This window comes from Brachyistius frenatus, unplaced genomic scaffold (assembly GCF_029030835.1).
Source record: "Brachyistius frenatus isolate BFR_SWC_R1_liver_20210118 unplaced genomic scaffold, ASM2903083v1 Contig_67, whole genome shotgun sequence".
Taxonomy (NCBI): domain Eukaryota; kingdom Metazoa; phylum Chordata; class Actinopteri; family Embiotocidae; genus Brachyistius; species Brachyistius frenatus.
This window is the reverse complement of record NW_027210666.1, coordinates 370,647-394,207: the sequence shown is the minus strand read 5'-3', so window position 1 is coordinate 394,207 and position 23,561 is coordinate 370,647. Positions and strand designations below refer to the sequence as shown.

General features: G+C 41.8%; 1 protein-coding gene across 4 annotated transcripts in view; it reads left to right on the top strand.

Moving 5' to 3' along the window:
* Nucleotides 1-23,561, top strand: part of pacrg (PARK2 co-regulated) — a 196,045-nt gene that overhangs the window by 112,753 nt on the left and 59,731 nt on the right. For all 4 annotated transcript variants that reach the window (XM_069707108.1, XM_069707106.1, XM_069707107.1 and 1 more), the window contains one exon: nt 17,477-17,648. In XM_069707108.1, the coding sequence (XP_069563209.1) occupies nt 17,477-17,648 (172 nt within the window). The remainder of the gene's footprint in view (nt 1-17,476; nt 17,649-23,561) is intronic.

Here is a 23,561-nt window from a genome sequence, read left to right as displayed (position 1 = left end):
TGCGCATGTGTCAGTGCATGTGTCCAATATAGATATTCTTCAAATGGCAGTCATATTTTTCTCTATCTTACCCACACGTGGAAAAAAACATCCCTATTATTTTTGCCATATTTCAGCTTATGGCAGCACATACGCATTAAAACGCTTAATCTTTTTAAAAAAAAATTTTTTTTTACTCCTTTCCCATTACTCATCTCTGAAAAAAAAAAAGAGTCCTCACATACAGTATATGCAGGTATGTGTCTTTTGCATTCACCTGTGTATGTCTATGTATTTGCAGCAGTCAGGCCAAACAGGTTGCCCCTACAGTTTTTGCAATAAACCTGTCAGAAGTGTACCCATCTTCATCTCCTGGCTGTTCACTTTGTCATCTGACAACTCCTGTCAAATCTCTCCACAGGACTTTTAAAAAAAACAAAAAAAAAACAATACATCCACATGTTTCACAACCACAACAACAGCAGCAGCAGCAGCAGTGACACTAACACAAGACTTACAAAGACAAATTATGAAGACAACAGTTTCCTTTTTTTGTTGTTGTTTTTTGTTGTTTTTTTGTGATACCTTTAACACTCCCAACAAACAACATTTAATTTACTACATACTCTCTCCCTCCTACCCGTCCCTTAGTCTGTGTATGAGGTGACAGTTGGACAAGAGCTGTTTATCTGCCTCAAATCGCCCTTCTTGGAGCGAACCAGCAAAACCAGAGATAGCCTGCTCCCAGGAATGAGAGGAGGGACTGTTTCCTCATTTGCTCTCCTCGCAGCCTCCGTCATCTTCCCAATGTGTCACATCTGAAAAGAGCAGGGAGCACTTGCCACCTCTGCTGGAAGATTTCCTCATTCTGTGGCACCCTGATAAGCTCTGACTTACTTCCTCCATGTGGGTCAGAGAGACTTGGGGACGCACAGCTTGTATTGCCTTTTGTAATTACATCTGCTTCACTGCACTGTTTCTGCTCCCCTCACTCTCCCCTTCTTCCAAACAAGAAATACATTTGTGGGTGTGTGTGCATGCATGCATTTGTGGGTAGGAGCTGGTGTGTGTGTGTGTGTGTGTGTGTGTGTGTGTGTGTGTGTGTGTGTGTGTGTGTGTGTGTGTGTGTGTGTGTGTGTGTGTGTGTGTGTGTGTGTGTGTGTGTGTGTGTGTGTGTGTGTGTGTGTGTGTGTGTGTGTGTGTGTGTGTGTGTGTGTGTCAGTCGGGAGGGGTTTGAACAAGAATAATCCCTGTACACCAACTTTGGGCACTAGCTATTTTTCTTACATCCAAGCAAACAACATTAAATATCTTTATATATATATATATATATATATATATATATATATATATATATATCTTATGACATATATCTATTCATCCATTGTCGTGCCACCCACCATTGGCTGTAATGGTTACCCTACTGTGACTCCGCACTCTTGTAGCAGGTGGATTTAAACTATAGAATGCATTTATCCAATTCTATTAATGAAACGGGGGAGCGTTAAACAATATCCACACACTGCAGTTGTGTGTGAACATGCATGTCTGTATCTGTGTGAGTACGCAGGGCTGAAAAGAGACTTTATGAGATAATAATTAGTTTATTTCTAGTTGGGTTTTTTGAAGTGAGGAGTGATGAAACAAGAGAACAAGATCTTCTCTGCGTTGTCCGTTGTCAAGTCATGTTAGTCCACTTGCCGCCTTGGTACGTGTCGTTTGTGTGGATAAGTTAGGAACACCGGCTCATCATTATATAATAAACCGCAGTTACACTTTGAGCTCAAACTTTCACCCGAGCCACCAATCTGAAACTTGTGTAGCCAATAAGCCCGATGGCACCGACCCTATATATCACCCTATTTAAGTGAAATTCATTTTTCTAAGGTTTAAACATTGTACACAAAGTGATTTTCATTCCATCGCAGAGCAGATGTGATTTCTCTTCCTCCGCCCCGACATTAATCACCGTCCCAAATACCTATATTTTAGTGCATTTGTTTTCCCCCCAATGATCTAAAAAGTAACTCCACAACAAGCCAACATGTCTTGTTTCACTGACCTTCTAAGCTTGCAGCATGCTCCCAGTCTTGTGTGGGCGGTGTGTGAACTGTCTGCAACAATTAATGTGCGCGTCCTCGCTCAGGCTGCATACTCTTCCGGGCAGGAGTTGCCGTGGCTCTCCAACACTGTGGTGGGAGCTGTAGAACAAATAGAACAAGCACATGGCAGAAGAAGAAAGCCGTGACGCATGTGATGATTCTTTGTTTCAGCTGTTTAACTATTCTACAGCTTGTGTTTTGTACTCGTTTCCTTCTTCTTCTTGCTTTTAGAAGTACATTTTAGTTTTGGATAAATCACTCTCAGGTCTGTTTGACCTGTACCCAACAGTGACGGGAAGGTGCACCAAACACGTTGTTCAGTAGACTTCTACGTCCCTGCAGCAAGGTAGAAACTTCAGCGTTTTGAAGAATAGTAAAAAAAAAAAAAGATCTTCAGCTGGTGTTACGTTACCTAGATTCTTTCTGCCACAGTGCCATTTATTCATTACTGCAGACAACTATTGCCGGTTATGAATGAAAAGATTGCGTGGTCATCGCTGATATCTAGAATGCATCAGTTTACTTGTCACAATATTTAAGGCCTTGTTAACTAATGAGCCTGTCTTAAATACGAATATGTATGACTGTTTACATCGGAGTGGTTGTGCATGTGTGAAATGGTTGTTTTGGGTGAATAACTGTCATTGGAATAATCTTCAACAGGTAATTTGTTCTTTGGTCTCGCACGCAAAAGAGATTTGGATCTCAATGAGATTTTAGTCATAAATAAATCTTAACTAAACCTCTCCTTAAGTGACATTTGCACATTGTCTCAGGATTAGGTTGAACTTTCTTTGAACTGCATTATATCAGAGGAAATAGTTAAATTCTATGCATTTTGCAGTCGTTTTAAACCTTTTAATCATTCATATTTCTTTTACAGTTTTGAAACAGTGCATGGGAATTCAGTTAATTGAGTAGTAGACTGTGAATGTCTGTTTGTGTGTTGGCCCCACCTTCGCCTAAAGTCAGCTGGGCCTCCAGTCCCCCCGTGACCCTGCACAGAACAAAGTGGGTGTAGCTAATGGTTGGATGGAGTAGAGCTGTGCATTTCTCTGCATTCGGGTATTCATCTGATTATCAAAAGATCATGATCAGGCAATATCCAAACATGAATCCTCCAGTACTAGTAGTAGTGGTAGCAATGTGCAGTGTGCTCAGTATCATGCATCACTACATTCCCCCTGACATTTCAAAAACAACCTTTCATCCCACTCATAAGTTCCTGCATGTAACGCGCATTAGTCAACTCCCCTTCTTTAGATTCAGACCTTTTTGTCAAAGGTCTCATTTGAAAGTGAACCATTGAAGTGAAGATGCTATCGTCAACGCTGGGAAAAGGCATCTTTCTCCCTGCTGGTGATTGACGGAGCTCTTTGTGTGTGTGTGTGTGTGTGTGTGTGTGTGTGTGTGTGTGTGTGTGTGTGTGTGTGTGTGTGTGTGTGTGTGTGTGTGTGTGTGTGTGTATAAGACTACATTCCCTTTTGTTGGCCTCCCATCACTATGCTTTTTGGCTCTTGATATTCATCACACGAAGCCAAGCTCCTATCTCTGGACCATCACCTGCACAGCTGGCTGCCACTCATAATTCAAAAGGTTGATTCCACATCACCTGACAAAGAGCTTCGCCCTGACATCACCACTGACCCTGAACACAGAGGGCTACCTCTGCTCACAGGGTACAAGCCAGGCCAGCTTCAGACGTGAGGATACCTCAGTTCTCCCCGTCATTGCTCATTGACCCAATGAGTTCGCCACACCTTCAGGGTCACGTCTCTTGTGTGTTTTGCAGGACAGTCTTTCACAGCATAGAGGCTGTCGGTCCTGCTGGACAAACATGCGCGAAGTGATGCCATCTTGTTCAGTCCGAACATTGCGATACTGATCACAGCCCTATCAAACTTTCTGGATTAGGTTAAAATAAAACAAAGCAGTCCCACTTGACTTCTATAATTGGCTTTTAACTTTTTTTTTTCCCCACCCCTCTTTTCAACCACCCTGTCCCCTCACCTTAATAGAAGCAGAAAATAGAAGAATGGGCTATAATTTGTCTGTGAGGGTGAACGAAGGGGCGCAATACTCGGTTTGTTTCTTTTATTTTTTCATCTCCAGTCATTCTTGCTTTCTTTCTTCCCTGTTTTCTTGCTTTGTCTCCCACATTCTTTGTTGTTTTACCCTTTACTTACCCTTCCTACACAGTTGTCTGTTTCTGTCCTCTCCCTCCATGCAGCCTTGGTAGCTCTGTGCAGTGCAGGCTTTCTTTGATCTGTAGTCCAGAACACAGGATGAGAGTTATCCGCTGGCAACAACAAGAATATCCCATTAGGAGCTGGACAGAGCCTTGACAGACACTCTCTGCAGCTGCTGCTGCTGCTGCTGCTGCTGCTGCTTGGCCCGAAAAGCACAGCGCCCACTGCAACTGACGCTGCAGAGTCTCTCTGCTGCTCCGTAGCTCAGGGTGGGCATTACTGGCTCAGTGCATTTGATGCCCAAGCTCAGAGTCAGGCTCACTTGTTGACTTTAAAATCTTGAAATGCTGTCTTTGTAATTTGCTGTCATGGAGTTTTCACCCTGTGGAGTTTGCAGCACTGGAATTCTGGTTGATCTGCCAGGTTGATCAAGGTGCCTCAGCAGAACTGGGATCTTCGATTTCGGCAGACGCCAGCTGATGCAATATTTTGTTGGACAAACAATTTTGCCTTCGTCTCTGGGGTTTTCCGGGGTGTCATGGATTGGAAAAATATTGTTGATCTTTCAATTAGCAATTAATAACGCAATCTCTATTTCACATACAAGTTATGGAAAGTGTGTTATGATACACATCCTGTGCCAAAGGAGTTCATGGTGTTGAACCCTGTCAATGGAATATGTTTTTTTTTCGTCAAGGAAATCTGGGGTTTAATAACTCACTCAATGATCTGCATAAGAGACAGATAATCTACAGTGGGTTGATTATTTTCTCATCCAGTGTAAAGTTATAGATTGTCTTTTATTTCTTGATTTTGTCGACCCTGTGTCTTCAAATGTGCATAAAGAAAGTTGCCCAGCCTTGCAAAGCTGCCTTGTTATCTTCAACAGGCCGAGCATTTGTCTTGGTCTCTATTGTTTTGGTTTCATGCACAAAATCAATGGAGCTCATTCATCACATGCTCATCGAGAATGAGCATATTTGTTTGAACATTTGTGAGGATTTTTCAGCATCTTGCGACACAGAGGATCAAGATTTATCAACACTGCAGGCAGTAGATGCCACAGTCACAGTATTTGCTTGCTGAAAAAGCATTATTCTGTCCCCCTTATCTTGCCTGTGCATCTGACATGTACAAATCACAGACGCATACACGTATAGGCAAGTAATTAATGCATGCATACCGCACATGCACTTGCAAACTCAAACGCAAATACGCACACACAGAAATCCTCGCTGCGGTTTCTGTTTCCGTCACAAACAACCAGTGATGGATCAGCCCTTTCCATTTTAAACAGGGAGAAAACACATGCCCCCGGGAACCCTTGTGTGTGGAAGTACTTTGAAGTGTCCACATTTAATTCTTCTGTATGATAAATGAGAGGAGAGCTGCACTTGTAGCCTGTGAGGAAAAGCTCTGCTTGCTCAACAAGGGGAGCGGTAACAAATGTAGCGATAGCTGATAAGCTGAGTGTGTCTCTTTGCTCTTGCTTGTTGTTCTGCTCCCCGCAGACCCCCACAGCCAGATAACAAATCCATCCTATCAATCAAACCCATCAATGGCTGGCTGCAGATTAGAGACAGTGATTTTGGGGCTGATTGGAGGAGAAATGCTGATTACACCTCCCTCTCTCTGACTTGATTACACTGCCTGTGTGTTGTCAGGCTCGGCTGCTGAGCTGTAATCACTGGAAGCTACGAGCAGACGCTGTTGCTCCTGAGCAGACAAGACAGAGACACAATCACGCCACTAGCCTGCGGACGGTGACTTTTGCGGCCAGATCATTTGAGATGCCCACGCCTCACACTGTCGGAGCATAACTGCACATAAGCCAACGCATGAGCAGGCATGCAATCATTACACTGGTAAAAGGAAAACTCCAGCAAACAAAGCTTTTGTGTCTCGTTTCATTCTTTTTTTTTTTCTTCTCCCATGTCCTGTCCCTCCTCCAGCGTCTCTCCACTGTTCTGGCCTACTTCCATCACAGTGGCAGAGGGTCCCATACTGAAGCACACCCCCGCACACTCACACATAAACACACACATTGAGCGGAGTCCTAATGTGAGCTTTATTTAGCCGTCTCACCTTTTAAAACTGGAGCAGGTTCCAGACGGTCTCTTCGGCACCCACTTCGACTTAACGTTCCATCCCTCCATCCCAGCACTCCGTCATCGGCCCCGCATCGCTCTCTGTTTACTTTTCGAGGGCCGGCTGTATTTTCTAACTTCGGTTAGCAAAGGCTACAATCTGCTTGGAGGATGTAAACAAACACATTCACTGCCTTATATGACCAACTTTCCAGTGGAAAGTTCGAAATGTGTGTTGCAAATTAATTGGTTTCACTTCCTTTTTTGTTTGTAGAAGAATAATTGTGACGGGTTCTCAGTGGGAGTGTAAGAGAAAAACACATTTATTCTTTGTTCCTTATGTAAACAAGAAAAGTGCAGAAACACAAACTTAATAATGATTTTCAAGATGACAGTTTGGGTAAATAGGGACCGTGTCTGTATATAAAAAAAGAAGAAAAGAAAAAAAAAAAAGCCTGCAGCAAAATTGGACGTCTTTTAGAATTTGCTACTAAATATTCAAGTGACATGCTGACTTTTGTTTTTGAACAGTTTTCTTTATAATCAAACTTTTGTGGGAAAAAGGAAGTGCAGGTTGTAACAGATTTTTCTTCACCTTTTAATAACGTTGAATTAGCGTTAACAGACGCTCAATCTCAATGGAAACACTGTCTACTGGGTCACTCTTTCAATTATTCAGACTGTTTGCTACTGTAGTAAAAACCCTCCTGCTTTTAATCCTCAACACACCCGTTGCGACTGCTGGCATGACCATGTGCCTAAATAAAGTTCTTTTTCATCTCGGCGTGTGTGTGTGTGTGTGTGTGTGTGCACCTTTTAATATGTGTGTGAGAGAGGTAGGTTCACATGAAATTCACAACTCTGTGTGTCCTGGTTTTGAACTATCTTTGAAGCCATAAAATTGTCTCATCCACCGTGTGTTAGGTATCATTTCAATTGACACCATGCACTCTGCTACTAGTGCTTTGAATTGAGCATACTTGCATGCTTGTTAGATGGAAACAGCTGTCAGGGGAGATAACGAGAGTGACTCACTCCTCTTTCCCTCACTTATCGTTTGCCTATTTCAGTCTTGCTCCTCTTATTGTGACCTCCAAGAAAGTCAAAATATGCTGTTCTTCTTTTTCTCTCCTTTTTTCCTTATTTTATTTTTCTCCCTGTATGCAGTGAGTACACGCAGCACGGGGACTGATTTCTGGAAATGTTGTGGCCACAGGTGTGCTTTGCACCTGTGGCACAGTTGGAACCAAGGTTGGATTAGTATGAATACATTATTAGTATTTGTTGTGTGTAGGGTGCTCATGACAGTTTGTGAAATTGTAGAGATTCTGCCATAGAAGCTTCTCTCAAAAGAAAATTGAGGTCTGTGTGTGCAAGAGGTGCAGCGTCTCTGCAAACAAATAAAATGTGTCTCCATTCAGACACAGAGGCTGTTCCTTTACTTGCTCTGATAACAACAAAAAACAACATTTATATTTCAACCTTTTGTGGATAACAAAATATGGTCAAGGGCTCATTTTTTCAAGTAATGTGTTAATCCTACTACTATAATTGAGTGTTCAAGTGACCAACCTTTGGATATGTTTTTTTTTTATGTCATTATTGTTTAATTTATTTTTTTAATGTTGAACTAGAAGGGCACTGAAGGAACACAGTTATTTTTGAGTCATTTTGAGGAAAAGCGTTTTGTGTTTGAGTCACCTTTCAAAAGTTGCTAAAAGTTCCAAATACAGTTAAACGTAACTAAATTTGTTGCTTTGAAAAATAAAATTTGCCATGATAGTTTGAGAAGTTGTTAAATCTAGATATTAAATTGCTTTGTTTGCATTACTGAATGCTTCTCTGTGCGCAACCACCATGATAGCCTGCATGTGAAGTGTTTAGGGGACAGCTGTAAATTGTAGCCAGGTTTAATTCTTCTCTTCTAAACTGCATTCTCAGAGTCAAGGGGAGATCAGGGGACGCTGGGAGTGAATGGGCTGCAGGATGAGGTAAAAGTGTCAGGGATCAGAGGAAGGTTGTAGCACCCAAAGGGCACTTTGTTCTAGTTTAGCCAATGGGGACATGTCAACACGTGTTAACATCCTTAAGAAGACGCTGGAAGTAGAAAATGGTTCAGTGGTGTTTTATGAGCTTAAGTTAGCAACAGCCTGCTGTGAGGTGGGCACCAGCTGTCATTTCTGTGGTTTTGGCTAACTACGCAACTTCCACAGAAAATTGGATACGTTTTGTGCACGCATCTGGTCTTATACCCCGCTTTGTAGTGTGCGTTGTTGTCTTTGTCAAAGCAGACAAAAGTTAAAAGCTACATCCACATAATTGTTTCAATAATATGACTTCGATCTGGAACCGAACATAATCAGTTCTCTGGCCAAGTACTAACAGAGGTCAGATTGTCTCGTCTGCAGCTGCATAGACTGGAACTGCAGCCTGGCCTTATAGACTCAACAGTTTATGCATCCAAAAGATGAATTTTATTTTGAGGTTAACAATTCCAATGAAAGAGGAATTAATCCACAAAGTTGCTGTGATGTTGACGGTGATCTGACCTCCTACTTATCATAACTTTGGGCCCCACTGTAGAAAAATTGTACAATGTATTCAAATTCTTCTTCCTTGAATAATAAGTTACGAGACAGAGCGGTAAGCCAGTCTTAGTGTCAGGAACCAGACTGTCAAGACTGAAACAAGAATGACAGACGTTCAATCCTTGGTCACGTCATGTCACATGACCAACCAGCAGGCACGTCTTGCCTTCATGGCCAAACTGCACCATGCTCGCAATTTACTGTGCTTCGTATTGTCATCTGGTCTGTGTGGGATGTGAAACTACTAAATATGTAAATGAACTACATTTGATACTAGGGGAAGGCCTCCTGTGCCTTGTTTGTGTTGGTCTTCTGTGGTTTTATCTGTATTATCTATAAGGAGTGCCTATATGTATCGTGGCTCTATAGTAATATTAAGACAATTTTATTTATTTCCACTATGTGGTACGAAGTGAAACACTCGTGTTTACGAAGCTGTAACTATACATGATAAGATGTGCATTCTTAAGTATTCATGTTTCGAGATTCGAGCTGCAACCTGACGGAGTGGAAATGACTGAGTAAATCATCATTATCAACATTAGTTACAGAAATCTGTACCATGTGTACAAACTAAATACTATACTATCTACTAATCGACTGTCAATACGCTGACCACAGCGTAGGTTTTAGAACTTGACTTAACATGGCTTCTCAGAGCAACATCGTAGTTGCACCATGAAGTGATGATCACACTGATGACTGATGGGAATTCTGTTGTGGCGTGTATTGTTTTTTTTTTTAGTGCTTGTTGGTTCATATCTGCCTCCTGCATCCCCATAACTTACTGTACTCCTTTAAAAGCATTTCTCTGTGTAAATATATTTTAGATGTTGACTGTTTATGTTCTGTTATATGTGACTTCTGCATTTTTTTTTTTTTTTTTTTTTTATTTTTTTAGGTTTGTATAATACATTTTGAGCAGAACTAATGGATGTTTGTTTGGCCGTAGTGACTGTACTGAATGACTCATGCGTGTGAGTGGCATCAATAGGAAGCCTATTCTCCTGTCAAAGCTGAAATAATTGACATCGGGCTCATCTGCCAGCTCATCTAAATACAGAAACAAACCTGTACTTGTGTTACCGGAAAGCAGAATCCAGGTCATGTCATTATGGCATCAATTAAAATAGCATCCTTGTCAAAGAGCTGCCATGAAACCCATTTCTTTCCTGATCTGAGACAGGCTTTCAGTAAGATGACAAGACAAGATGACACATTTGTTGTCTGTTTTTACCTTAAAGGACCAGTGAAACTGCATTTATAGCTTCAAAGTGACATATGTCTGACTGAAATTGAATCTTAATGTATAGAACAGTGGTCATTACTATTCCTGAACCACATTGGCAAGATACAGTCAGCAGGAGAGCCACATATACTATGAAACATTAAAAACCATACAAGTTTGTTTGGGTGATTGAAAAGGACTTCAGAAATAGAAAAAAAAAAAATCATCCGTCCTTTTTTATTGACTTTTCCTACATGTTCAAGGTGTATGGCTTTTACTGTTCGTATGCTACACACATGCTCCAAAAACTGGAGTTACAGACAGCTAAAAACTCTAGTTTTCATTTTCAGCTTTTTATTATCCACACTTGCCATGCTGCCTTGTTTCTTACAAATCAATAAATTTTTGTTGTTCCTGTATTACATTTGAGACAACGTGAGAGTAGTACTACATGTGGTAGTCAAACTAATAACTACTGCATGAGTGAGCAGTGTTTCCACTGACAGTTTCCTCCCTTTTAGCTTAGTATACATTTTTCTAAATGTAGTGAAAGCCTAAATATACATGAAAATGTTAGCATGCTTATATTTTAGTGTAGTGAATATGTATTTTTCTTTTAATCACCCCTAATTATACATAACCAACACACTATTTAGCACTTCCACCATGCCAAAACTGGCAACACTGCAGTGACTCTGGGGGATTCTGCTGCAGTCTTCTGTATGAATATTATAGCTTTTGTACGTTTTCCAGGGAATATTGCATGTGTAATGGATGTGTTATCATATAATTCGGGCCCGAGCACCAATGGTGCGAAAGGTCTATTGTTATCCAAGTGATTATTATGATTCTCCGTAAACAATTGCATTTTTGGAGGCTTTATCATATTCAAAAACTCATGGAAGTTGGTACACAGTCTCTCCCAGCGAAAAATTTTGTATTTTAATGGCGTCACGAGTGGGCGTGGCCAAATGGCTCGCTAGCGCCCCCTAAACAGATGTCCCGGCAGCTCCATTTACCTACATGCACGGAATTCGGTGGACATGTGTATCACACTGAGATGTACAAAAAAGTTGCATTGCACCATTACGTCAACTCAACAGGAAGTCCGCCATTTTGAATTTAGTCGCCATTTTCGGCGATTCGCACATGTTGTACTTTAACAAACTCCTCCTTCAGATTTTGTCGGACCGACTTGAAATTGAGCCTGTGCTCTCTTAACATGTTTGGAATTAAAAGTTATCATAAGAATTAATTTTCGTCTATCGGTGTGCCCGTGGCGTGGCGGCCAAAAAGGCACCCAAAAGTCATGCTGTGGTATGTTGTTCAAAAAAATGAACGGCATTTACAAAGTCAAAAATTTGTTGTGATTTTTTTTTTAAAGTAATGACAAAGGGGGGTATTGAACCCAAACCTTCTGGCTGAGAGGCAGCAGTGCTAACCATTGTGTCCCCAATCTTCCCAAGTTGTGAGCTGCATTGTGACAAATCTTTGGCTCACTGCAACCTATAACTCCACCGTCCACAAATATTAATTCAAATGCGACCAAAATTGCCGCAGACATATAGATGTTTTCAAGGGGGTCTGCAGTGATATTAAATATATTCCTGTAATGTGTAGTGTATGCAAAACTTTTTCAATTTCTTCAAATGTTTCAACTTCACTCAAAGTTGAATCACCATCAACAGGCCAAGGTGGAATCTGAACCATTAATAGCAACCTTGGTGAAGTAGAATCTTTTACCTGTTGAGTTAACCAGACTGTCAGTTGAGTTGCTGGAAGCTCTGAGTGAACTCCTTGAAACTCTTTCTCCTGCCGCAATTCATCCTCCGGCACTGAAGATAGTCCAGCGGTCTACGATGCCGACTCCAAGCTGGAAACGACCTCATGAAGACACGGGTTCGAGCCCCGCCAAGGTAACACACACGGTTCACGGTTCACGGTACCCGCCGAGGTAACACACACGGTTCACGGTTCACGGTTTACCCGCCGAGGTAACACACACTGTTTACGGTTTACCCGCCGAGGTAACACACAAGGTTTACTGAGGGCGAATCCCTCTAAGGGTAAGCCACATGGTTCACAGAGGGTGAGACCTCCTAAGGTGAGTCCCTCTAAGGGTAAGCCACTTGGGTTTGTACATGCAGTCATACTAATACCAAACCGAAGGTCAACAAAAATAAAAGTCCAAAAGTGACTTTTGTTTTTCATATTTTGGACATGATGTTGTTAGAGCAGTTGCCTCACAGTGAGAAGTAACTTGAGTAACTTGAGGCATTTCAGAAAAAGGTCATACTCCAAAAAGTCATGAAAAGTCATTCAAGATATCCAAAGTATGTTGTCCAAAATATTCAAAGAAAAGTCAGACTATAGCATGTCGTCCAAAAAGTGACCCAAAATTATTTTTTGTATAGAGTATAGAGTATAGAGTATATAGTATAGAGTATATATTATATAGTATATAGCATATAGTATATAGTACAGCCAGGGCGATGCGGCTAAGTTTGATGTTTCGCCGTGACACAGGAAGTTGATGTTTCAGGTCAAACGATGCTCCAAATCTCATGAAACATGCGTCAGGCACCAACTTTCATGAGTTTTTGAAGATGTTAAAGCCGCCAAAAAAAACATTTTTTTTTTTAAAGAAGAATAAGGGACAAGATCGAGGAAAAGAAATAAAACTGCAAGCGGGAATATGCCGACCCTCACGTGCTGCACGTCGGGGAGCCGGCGGCCCCGACCCGCTGGATCCCCGACGTGAAGCTGCGAGAGCCCGCATATCACTGCTTGCAGTTTTTATTATTTGTTGCCATACAAACTATGGCTAAAACCATGGCGGGCCACGCAGTGACCGGTGTTTTACAATTTACAAGATTTGTTAAAATAGTTTCATTTGATTGGATGCCGAAAAGTGACCCAATGAATGGAAAGTAGAAAACAAATATGGAACTGCAGAGGACAGCTGATCTCTTCCCACCACTTTGTCATCCTCCCCACTGTTAGATCAGCAGGGTGAAGATGATACTGCAGCTACTCTTCTGAAAACTTGTTTGGAAAAGTGTTATCCAAACCCACAAGAAACACCTCCGGAGCTATGCTATTACTGCGGTGACCACTTTGATCCACAAGTTAACAGTCAAGTGTGGTTTTATATAATGGGGAGTGTCAGCTTGTTGCTATGAATCACATTTGATATAGTCCACAGTTACCTCAGGAGTAAATTGGGAAAAAAAAATAAACACACACACAAATATGCACACACATGCAAACTCCCTCTTTTCTTCTGCCCGTCTCTCGGTCCCTTTCACACTGTATCTTATCCTGTTGTGTAGCCTCTGGGATGTTTTACCCCCAGAGTTTTTAACATAAATGACTCACGCAAACCCGGCACTCGCCCAGTAGCTTATTGTATCCGTGCACACACAGGCTGGATATGGACTCGCATGTACGTGTTCGTACACACACATATTCATCCACCCGCACATGTATTCACACACCCCACACGAAATCACATCCAGGTATTATGTATTTAAAGTGGCAACCTGCTGTTTTCATTCTTCCTGGTCTCCTGTGCCTGTCAGGGGCCTTTGACACTGTTGTTTAATGAGCAGAGGCTCTCCTCCCACTCGCTCCGAGTCTTAGTCCGCTCCTGTTGCTCTGTGTCTGCTGTTGGAGCGCTGACCAGAGGAGACATGTAGGTCTGAGTCCCAGGGCTAATTGCTGCTACTGGGCTGATAGTCTTTCTTTGCTTCGCTCTCATTGACTCCCCGGACTCCAGGGGGGATTCCCACAGGCACCCAAAGACAAACAAACCTGGGCGGACAATCGATAAAGGATGCAAGAGTTACCGCTCAGCACAGCCGCTGATTAAGATTTTCTGGCAATGTGTGTGTGTGTGTGTGTGTGTGTGTGTGTGTGTGTGTGTGTGTGTGTGTGTGTGTGTGTGTGTGTGTGTGTGTGTGTGTGTGTGTGTGCACGCGTGCTATGCGGGAGTGTGAGCATGTGAAAGTGTGAGCTGATTGTCCCCACTCTGTCAGTGCTAACTGGAATCTTCAGTCACTCCCTGAGTGCTTGTTTATGTCATTTTGATGATGAGCATCACAGTTCAGAGTCATCCTCTTAACAGCACATTAGGGCTGCCAGGTAATTATTCCCAAAACATCTCAGGTTCACAACACGGCAGGTGAGATGGTGACAATTCCTAAATGTGAGACCAGATAATATACTGACAGTGCAAATTAAGACTTTGTGCTATTTTAAGTTAGGCTGGGGTATAAGTTTGACTTTTTCCTCTCTTTTGCGCCATTAATTGGCAGTGATAAAATGTATCACAAACAAATATTCATTCTCCATTAAGTCGACATCACAAGTCCACATATTCAAGGGCAAAATTGTTCTGGGATAGCGTTGGATTTATTGTTTCTGTGGCCCCATCCATAAAAGCAGCTTCTGGCATGACGTGTCCCTGAGTACCACCGACTGCCACTGGCGAGCCAGCATTGCGGTGCTCAGTGCTGGAGTGTCATCTCGTCTCTCCTCACCCTCTCTACCCCTCCGTCCCCGCTCCACCCCTTCTCTCTGGGCTCATGTTTGCCTTTGTTCTTGTCTCCAGTCGGCCTGACTCACAATGATGATCTTGACCAAGCGCAGGGAAAGGTCAAGGTTGGCCGTCAAATTGCCTCAAAGCAATCAGCCTCGTCTCTCTGCGCTAACAGTGTGAGCTCTCTGTCTCCGTCGCCATCTTGCCATCTCGCCATTCTCCATCTTTTAGTCTCTTCTCCTCCATCTCTGTGTTTACCCGGGGGGAGCCGGGGGGAGACGTGTGTCAGGGAGGTTTGGCAGCATGAGCGTGGGGGGAGGGGGCGGAGAGCTGGTTTTCCCCGCTTTGAAGTATCGGCTCTGACCGGCAGTTGGGCGAAGGCTGGGGACTTGAAAGCACACAGTGTCACTGCATGGGTGACATTAAGCACAGAGCAGCGTGACCCAGTGGAGGGCTTGTGTGTGTACAGATAAAACATACATAACACACACTATACTTATACAGTATATAGGCTGCAGGAGGTGTCCCTCCAGATTTTCAAAGGTATTTCTTGGTATTGTTGTTGCCGTTGAAAAATGCTTGACGTTGCAGCAGCTCACCCCCCCCCCCCAAAAAAAAAAAAAAAAAAAAACCTGTGATGAAATTTGAAGTTTTATGGGATTTCCTTTATTTATTTATTTTTTGCTGTAAAATGGAGCAAATTGGCAAACAACCCAAGTCAAGGAAGAAAATTTGTACTTAAAGAAGACAGTCATATCAAATCACTTCCTATGGTAATAAGCGATACTGCACATCATCGTGGAAATATTTCAGGTCGCTTTTTTTTCTTAAATTTTCTCAATTTAAAGAACCACCGGCTCAACGTTACAAAAACGTTCCTGATGCATTAAATTGACGTAGCTTTATGAAACAGACAGTCTGCAACTGTAACATAGAACATGTAGGCTACATCTTCTGAAAAAAGAAGTACTGTAAATGCGTTATGAATTAAATTAATTTAACACATAGGCTACTGTATGTAAAACAAAGTACAATCTCTTAATATAGGAAGGGTGTTTCAAAACCCATGTAATTTATCACATAATGTATGATTAGACTGACTCGGGGAAATGGGACGATCAGCCTAATTGCGATGAGACTACATTTCCCACAAGCCCAGTCACTTCTGTTTTTGCCATTTTTTTTTTCCAGACAATTGGCATTTGTTTTTTGTTGATGATGAGAGGTTAAAGAGCCTCGCTGACTCTAAATGAGAAGTTATTTTTGTTGATGAACCAAGTTATGTTTGGAGAAGCATAATTTGTGCCGTAATGTCTTCAGCAGAGCTTCTTTTGAGCAACATTATGCAAAGAAATTGCGTGAATTTAGCTATATTGCAAACGCTCATGAATAATGCAGATAGTTATTGGTTGAATTTACTATTACTACGATTGCAGGGACGTGATTTCCTGGCGGGACTGACACACGTGTATATCTATATTTACTGTATGTGTGGGTCGGTGGAGGGAATCTCCTTGTAGCTTTGAGTTGTCCTCTAGTCCTCAAGCACTGCTGCTGACTGCGGGCTATTTGCCTGTTCACCAAAGGGATTACCTTTCATTACAGGAAAAACAGAACCGCTAACCTCTTGCTCAACAATAGTGCCATTGGGATGCGCTGCTACGGCTGCTACCCCTGATATAAATACACACACAGTAACTAGATCCAGTATACAGATACCACATGAGACATAGCGACATGCAACATTACAAACACACACGCACGCACACGTGCACGCAGGTGGCTCAAGGACAGCCTCCTTTGGGTCAGCTGTGCATTCCAGCCCAGTGTGCCTGAGTGGTTTTCCTCTGATGGTGTCTCACACATGAAAGACTTCACTTTAATGTGTCACGCAGTACACACACACACACACACACACACACACACACACACACACACACACACACACACACACACACACACACACACACACACACACACACACACACACACACACACACACACACACACACACACACACAATATCAAAGTCTGCCTGTGGCCTGTCATAGGACGAATGTCTTCATCTGCCGCCTGATTGTGTTTGTGTGCGCCTTTCTGTCTGCCCTGTAAATGGTGTAAACAGGTGTTAACATGTCAGCCCACAAGATGCCACATGCCGCTGTGTCATGATCTTCAGAACAGCTGTCCCCTACCATTGTGTGTGTGTGTGTGTGTGTGTGTGTGTGTGTGTGTGTGTGTGTGTGTGTGTGTGTGTGTGTGTGTGTGTGTGTGTGTGTGTGTGTGTGTGTGTGTGTGTGTGTGTGTGTGTGTGTGTGTGCGTGCGTGTGTGTGTGTGTACCGTATGTACGTATGTTTACGGTAAAGGTTATCAATGGCTGCAAGAGGAGCTTCAGCCCGAGACTTTGAGCAAAGCGAAGGACAAATTAATAGAAGAGTAAAATGGCAATAACTGATTTTTCCCAAAACACAATGAATTCTGCTATATCTGTGCATTTTTGTGTGTGTTCTTTGTGTGCACAGATATAGGTGTGAATGACAGTGTGAATCATCTTGAAGGTGATTGAGTGGGTAGGGAGAAAGACTTTGTAGGAAACAAAACGTTCATCCGTGCTTTTGGCTAATTTCTCCATCAACAACCTTCAAACAATTGCCCGTGAGCAAAGAAAACTGAAACTTTAGCCCCTCTCTCTTTGTCAGTCTCTACGGACATAAGAAGCAGCTAATAATACCTCGAACATAAATGTACATATCTGTCCTCAGGTGGAGATTGAGACGCTGGACTACCAGCACTACCTGCCGCTGTTCTTTGATGGTTTATGTGAGACTTGCCATCCGTATGAGATCTTCGCCCGCCAGGGATGCCATGACATGCTGGACCGCGGAGACACCAAGATCCTGCCTGTCATTCCCCAGCTCATCATCCCCATCAGAAGTAAGTCTGGGAGGGTGTCTGCACTCACAGTTTACCAGTCATAAGAAACAGTCGTTTTACCTCGACTGTGTTCCCCTTCCACTAACGAGAAAATGTTTAGTTATTACAAGACTAAAACAAATAACCTACAAATGCCGATATTGCGTTCATTTAACCATAAAAATATATTTTTGTAGTTTGACGTACCATAAACCATCTCAATATATTTTTACATCTCTCCCACGCTTCTCTCTGGAGCTCTACCAGAAACGGGCTTTTTTTTGTGTCTGTGTTTTTCTGAGTGACGCACGCCCAGGATAACCACAGCTTTTTCCCGGTGTCGTAGCTTTCTAGTTTTGTGACTGAGCGACCGCTCTGTTTTGTTCCACAGTAAAAATTGAACAATGGGCCGCGCTGAAGGCGGACATACCGAGTGAGCGGTAGTTTGTGACATCACATACTTACAGATGTCCAAACGTCCAAACAGCACAGTTGAGACGGGCAGTGTGCACCTCTCTGTGCACAGAGCCTTTTGAACCTTATATAGATCCTGCTTCATAATCAAAAAAAGACTTGGAAGTCTGAATTTATGCAACCTTAGGTGAGTTTTAAAATCACAACTATGACGCTATAAGGGAGGCGGATGAGAGAGAAAACGAAGTTTAAATTTGTGCATTTTAATTATGTGCAATGTGAATATTATAATTACTTTTTAATACTTAAATATGTTGTACAATCATCTGGGATCATTATCACAGCTATACTCAGCAATTAAAATGTAACAACTAGCCAATTATCTGTGGCAACAAAATGCTCATTCATCATCATTAATACGCATTATTTTTGCAATCCTTTTTGTAAGTAAATATTATCATTTTATGAAAGACTGACAACCAAGAACTCTTCTTAGACTTTAATTGTATAGCCCTGATGGATATTCTTACATACCATTATTCACTATTTTAATGACAGCATCATCAGTACTTGATCTCTGTTTGCTGACAAATCCCAGGATTATAATTAATTCCCAGCTGATTATTGTGTATTTATCAGCTGTTTTAAATATATCAGAAGCTAATAGCACACTTTGGGTTCTGTGCACAAAAATATATTTTTGTTACGTGTGATGCTTACTTATTTTGGTCTGCTTTTTATCTTGAAGCACATTGAGGCGACACCTGTCGTATGAAATGTGCTATGTAAATAAAGTTGACAAGTATAGCTGATAAAAAAAAAATCTGACTCAGGTTGCTATCACAAAGAATGTCAGAAGCTGAAATATTTTGAAAATACTTCAGAATACATTAAAAGGACAGCATTATCAATATCAAATTAAATGATTACATCGCTATTATCATGCATCACAATCTATATGTATAAAATTGATTAACAAATCTTTCTATGAAACAATACATACAACGGCTTTCTTAAAGCCTTCTCAGACAATATTACATTAAAGTGCAACCAAAATAGGACAACATGTTTTACCATAAAAAGACTCACCTGTCTAACACACTTCTGCTACAGAGGACTCTAACATTTCCATACAACCCGTCCTAATTTGGTTTCGCAGTCATACTGTTCCTATTATTACATTAATCCTCAGGGCGAAGCGTCCTTGTTTTTGCATTTGCCGCAAGAAGTTGGCTCTAAAAGCATGCCTGATAATCTGCCATGAATGCGGTGACATGCTACATTTAACTGTGTCATGGTGCAGGCCCCCCTTGCCTTTCCACACGGACATGTTTATACACCCACACACACACACACACACACACACACACACACACACACACACACACACACACACACACACACACACACACACACACACACACACACAAGTTGAAGTTGGCAGACGGAAGTGGGCGGAAAGGTCGTGTCTCAGGACGAAGTGGTCCATGATTTCAAAAATAGACATCAGAATGTACAGCGATGTGGACAGAAAAAGGGGTGAATGCAAGGAAGACTGCGGTATAGAGAAAGTAGAGGAATGCAAAGTGTGGCTTTTGTTGGGACATTTCAGACACACAGCCTCACGCATACACACATGCACACACAGAAGCTGTCTTTTGTTTGGCGCCACTGCCGAGTGGAGTGTCAGTTTCAAAGTGGCAGCCTTTAAGTGGCGCCCAGTGAGCCTGTGGTAGTGTTCATGTCACGGGCAGTTGGCTGGCGGTGTGTACGCGTATGTGAAGTGTATCTGTGTGTGTGAGTGTGTGTGTGTGTGTGTGTGTGTGTGTGTGTGTGTGTGTGTGTGTGTGTGTGTGTGTGTGTGTGTGTGTGTGTGTGTGTGTGTGTGTATGTGTGCGTGTGTGTATCTTGTTTATGTGTGGGTGTTGGATGTCTGTGGAGGCAGAGGGGCGTAACGGCCAACACTAGGCAGGGCTGTTGGAGACACAGAGACACGGTGACAGACTGACCCTGGCACGGAGTCGCACTGAGCGCACACACTGCGAGGTATTAACCATTACACATCATGCAGACTGACATATCCAAAGGCTAGTAATAATCAGTATTACTGTATTTGATAATTTTCTTATTACTTGTGTGCTTTATTTTGAAAATAATTGAAAAAGCTTTGATTTTGTATTTTAGGCATAATATTTACCAGCATCTTTTCATACTTAGTTTAAACATTTGGAAGGCCTAATGTCTCTAATTTGCACTTTATCAAGCGGCACCCACTTTACATCATACACAGAGTGACTGGGCTACTTGTTAACTTAGACAGTATTTCATAAGTTCAATCCTCTCAGCAGTTATGGTCATTTGCCTTTGGGGGGGGCCAGACCAAAGGTGATGGTTATGCTCCTCATGAAAACACACATTTCGCCCGGATAATGGAATTTTAAATGGCCTGCTCCTTATTAACATTTTAGTTTATTAAAAATCAGGCCTGCTTCGCCATCCACAAGGCAAAGCCGCCAGTCCGTGTCTCTGTTGCAGATTAATTACTTTCCTATGGAGTAGGGAAGAAGAAGGGATGGAGGAAAGAGGAAGAAAGTAAAAAGCCGTCTGCAGTTTAAAAATGGCAAGATATATATTTTTCTCCTCTGACGTTAATACATCTTCAGTGTGGCTGGCAGGCTCTTATCTGCTGAGCGACTGAGCCACGTCAGGCCCTGGTGAATTTTGATGATGACTGCAGGTCACCCAATGAGAATACACAATGTGGAAAGCTCTGGATGACATTATACTCCAAGGCCCTGTCCTCTGTGACTTAAAGACTGAACCCTTTCCTGTACACAATGTTCCCTTGACCCTGTTTTAGAAAGACAACTGTAAAGCTGTAAAGAATAAAAAGATTAATAAAAAAAAAAAAAAAAAAAAAAAGGCAACTGGGAAATAGACGTTTATAAGACCTCATACATTTTTGCGGTTTTAAAGCCTTTCAGAAGGTTTTTGATTTCACAGTATTTTTTATAACTAACCAAATGACAAAGTATTTCTGTAAAACAACATTTATTTAAGTAAAAGCTTAGAAATAGTTTTGTTCAGCTCAACAGTGCCAAGGTGACTGAAGAGAAAAGATAAAACGTTACTGTTGGTTTTTTTTCTGTCTGAGGGAGGAGGATTCATAGCCATACCCGCATTGAGCCTCAGTTGATTGGCATAACATTTGTTCAGCTTTAAACCAAAATGAGACTTTCATTAAAAGGAGATCTTCAGTTACGCCTCTGCATGGGAACATCTTCTGATCTAAAAAAGTGTATTTATACACTGAGCCAGAACAATTCACTGCTAAACACTCCGAGGTGTCACCTTACCTCTGGCATTTCACAGGAAACAGAATACAAGGTCACCATTGTTTCACTTACACACTGAATATGAAATAGGTCCGAGCATGAATAGATGATTACTTTATTCAGATTTGTCCCAACACAGGTTTTAAACCAGCATTAATGTATCAGGCCCTCGGCTGCCTTCTCTCTCACGTTTTAATTTTTTTCGTCCTTTTTTTTTCTTCTTTTTTTCAGCCATGCGAGAGTGTCGATGAATAATTGAACAGTCCCGCGGTCCAAATGTCACAGCAGGGAAAATTGTTTGCGCTGGCTGGTAATTAGAATTTCATTGTTTGTTATGTAGGGTTTGAAATTCCTGTCATTCCACATTCCACCTTATCTTGGGCCTGGCAGATATCTCTGTGCTTGTCTTTCCGAGGAGACACTAAGGCATCGATGGAGAGATGGCATGAAGCACAATACATTTGCTCATTCAGCATCATCCGCACGGCTGGTCCTCTGTACACACTCGCACACACATCGTCACCGACACAGACAAAGTCACGCCCACGCCAACTTGTCCTTCCCTCAAATGGACACAAAGCGGTGGTCCTAGTTCAATTAGTCATTCTGTCACATAAATGCTCAACGCTTATGAACGCGATCTGCAATATTTCCTCAACCGTTGTAGCTTGTAGTTGCTAATATGACTCATCTTTATTGTGTAACTTCATTCATATTTTGTTGCTGCCATGTTCAGCACTGCCTGTGCTCATGATGGAGGCTGACATTTAGTTTTTAGTGCCTTTAATGTGTGTGTGTGTGTGTGTGTGTGTGTGTGTGTGTGTGTGTGTGTGTGTGTGTGTGTGTGTGTGTGTGTGTGTGTGTGTGCGCGCGTGCGCGTGTGCGTGTGTGTGTGTGTGTGCGTGTGTGTGTGTGTGCGGGCATTATGTGGGACTGCTGTGCGTGAGTGTTTATGCTTGTGACTGGTTGTAATTTGCATATTAGCTGTTTTAACACAGGCACTGGGTGATGCAGTGTGCTGTTCTCTTGGTGCTGTAACACCATATTTTTTTAGGCTTGCTGCTCTCTTTCGCTCTCAGTTTGTCTTCTGTCAGTTTGAACGTTCGGGATGAGTATTGTGGTGATATCGTTAATTTTTTTTCACGAATGAGTTTATCGATATATTTATCAGCGTTAATGATTGATTTACCAAAAACGAACAGGAATTTCTTAGGAGTAGAATCAACATTACCTCATGAGGGGTGTTTTTGTTGACTTCACTGCGTCCTGCATCTTAAAATTGATTTAATTTGTCTGCCTGATAATTCGGTTCCCAGCATGGCGCACATGGTACAGAGTTGAAATAGTTGTTGGTATTTTAGTGGAAAATAGGTTTTAGAGCTAAAAACTGACAATCTTAACCTAATTTATGACTTTCATATTAGATGAAAATGTTCTTCTTAAACCTGGATTCATTGAGTTTCTTTCGTGACTTTGTGGCTGTACAACACAACAGACGTATCTAATTCATAGTCACCATTTAAGTTAATGTGACCAACTGATATTCAGTCTCTTTTAGTTCTAGGTTTGGTCTCTACCCCAATAGGGAATGATAGAGCCCTGTTGCATAACAGCGCTTCGAGAGTTGCAGATAATTAAAGCTGAAATTCACTATAAAGCTATGCAGATACAGAGCCAGGCATTAAAATACCTCCCCTGTCCTCTATAACAACAAAATAATCTCTTTAGCTGCAACAGCGGCAATTTGTTAACACAGAAAATCGGATTCTTCTCGATGAGGACAGAGCTTTTGTTCCAATTTATATTGACTCAACATGTGCTTCAGTAAACTGCTGCCCTTGGCCTTCTCGTTTCTTGGGGGTTAACATCGTCGATACAACTGAAAAGCGCATCATTTTTGTTTTTCCACTGTTGTCCGATGCGTCTGTTCACTGACATCTGTTCTGTGAGACTTAATATGACTTAAATCAAGTGTCAAGACAATACAAGAGAAATAAAGACAGAAAGCATGAAGTCAGCCATAAATTTATCTTTATCAAGCACCAACAACAAAACCTGCTGTGACAGATTTGTTTACTTTACAACTCAACACATGCATTGCCTCTTCAAGGCTAAAATACAGGTTTAAATTTTTTTTTTTTTTTTTTTGCCAGATTAAAAATGTGATTACAGTTTAGTTTTCCTG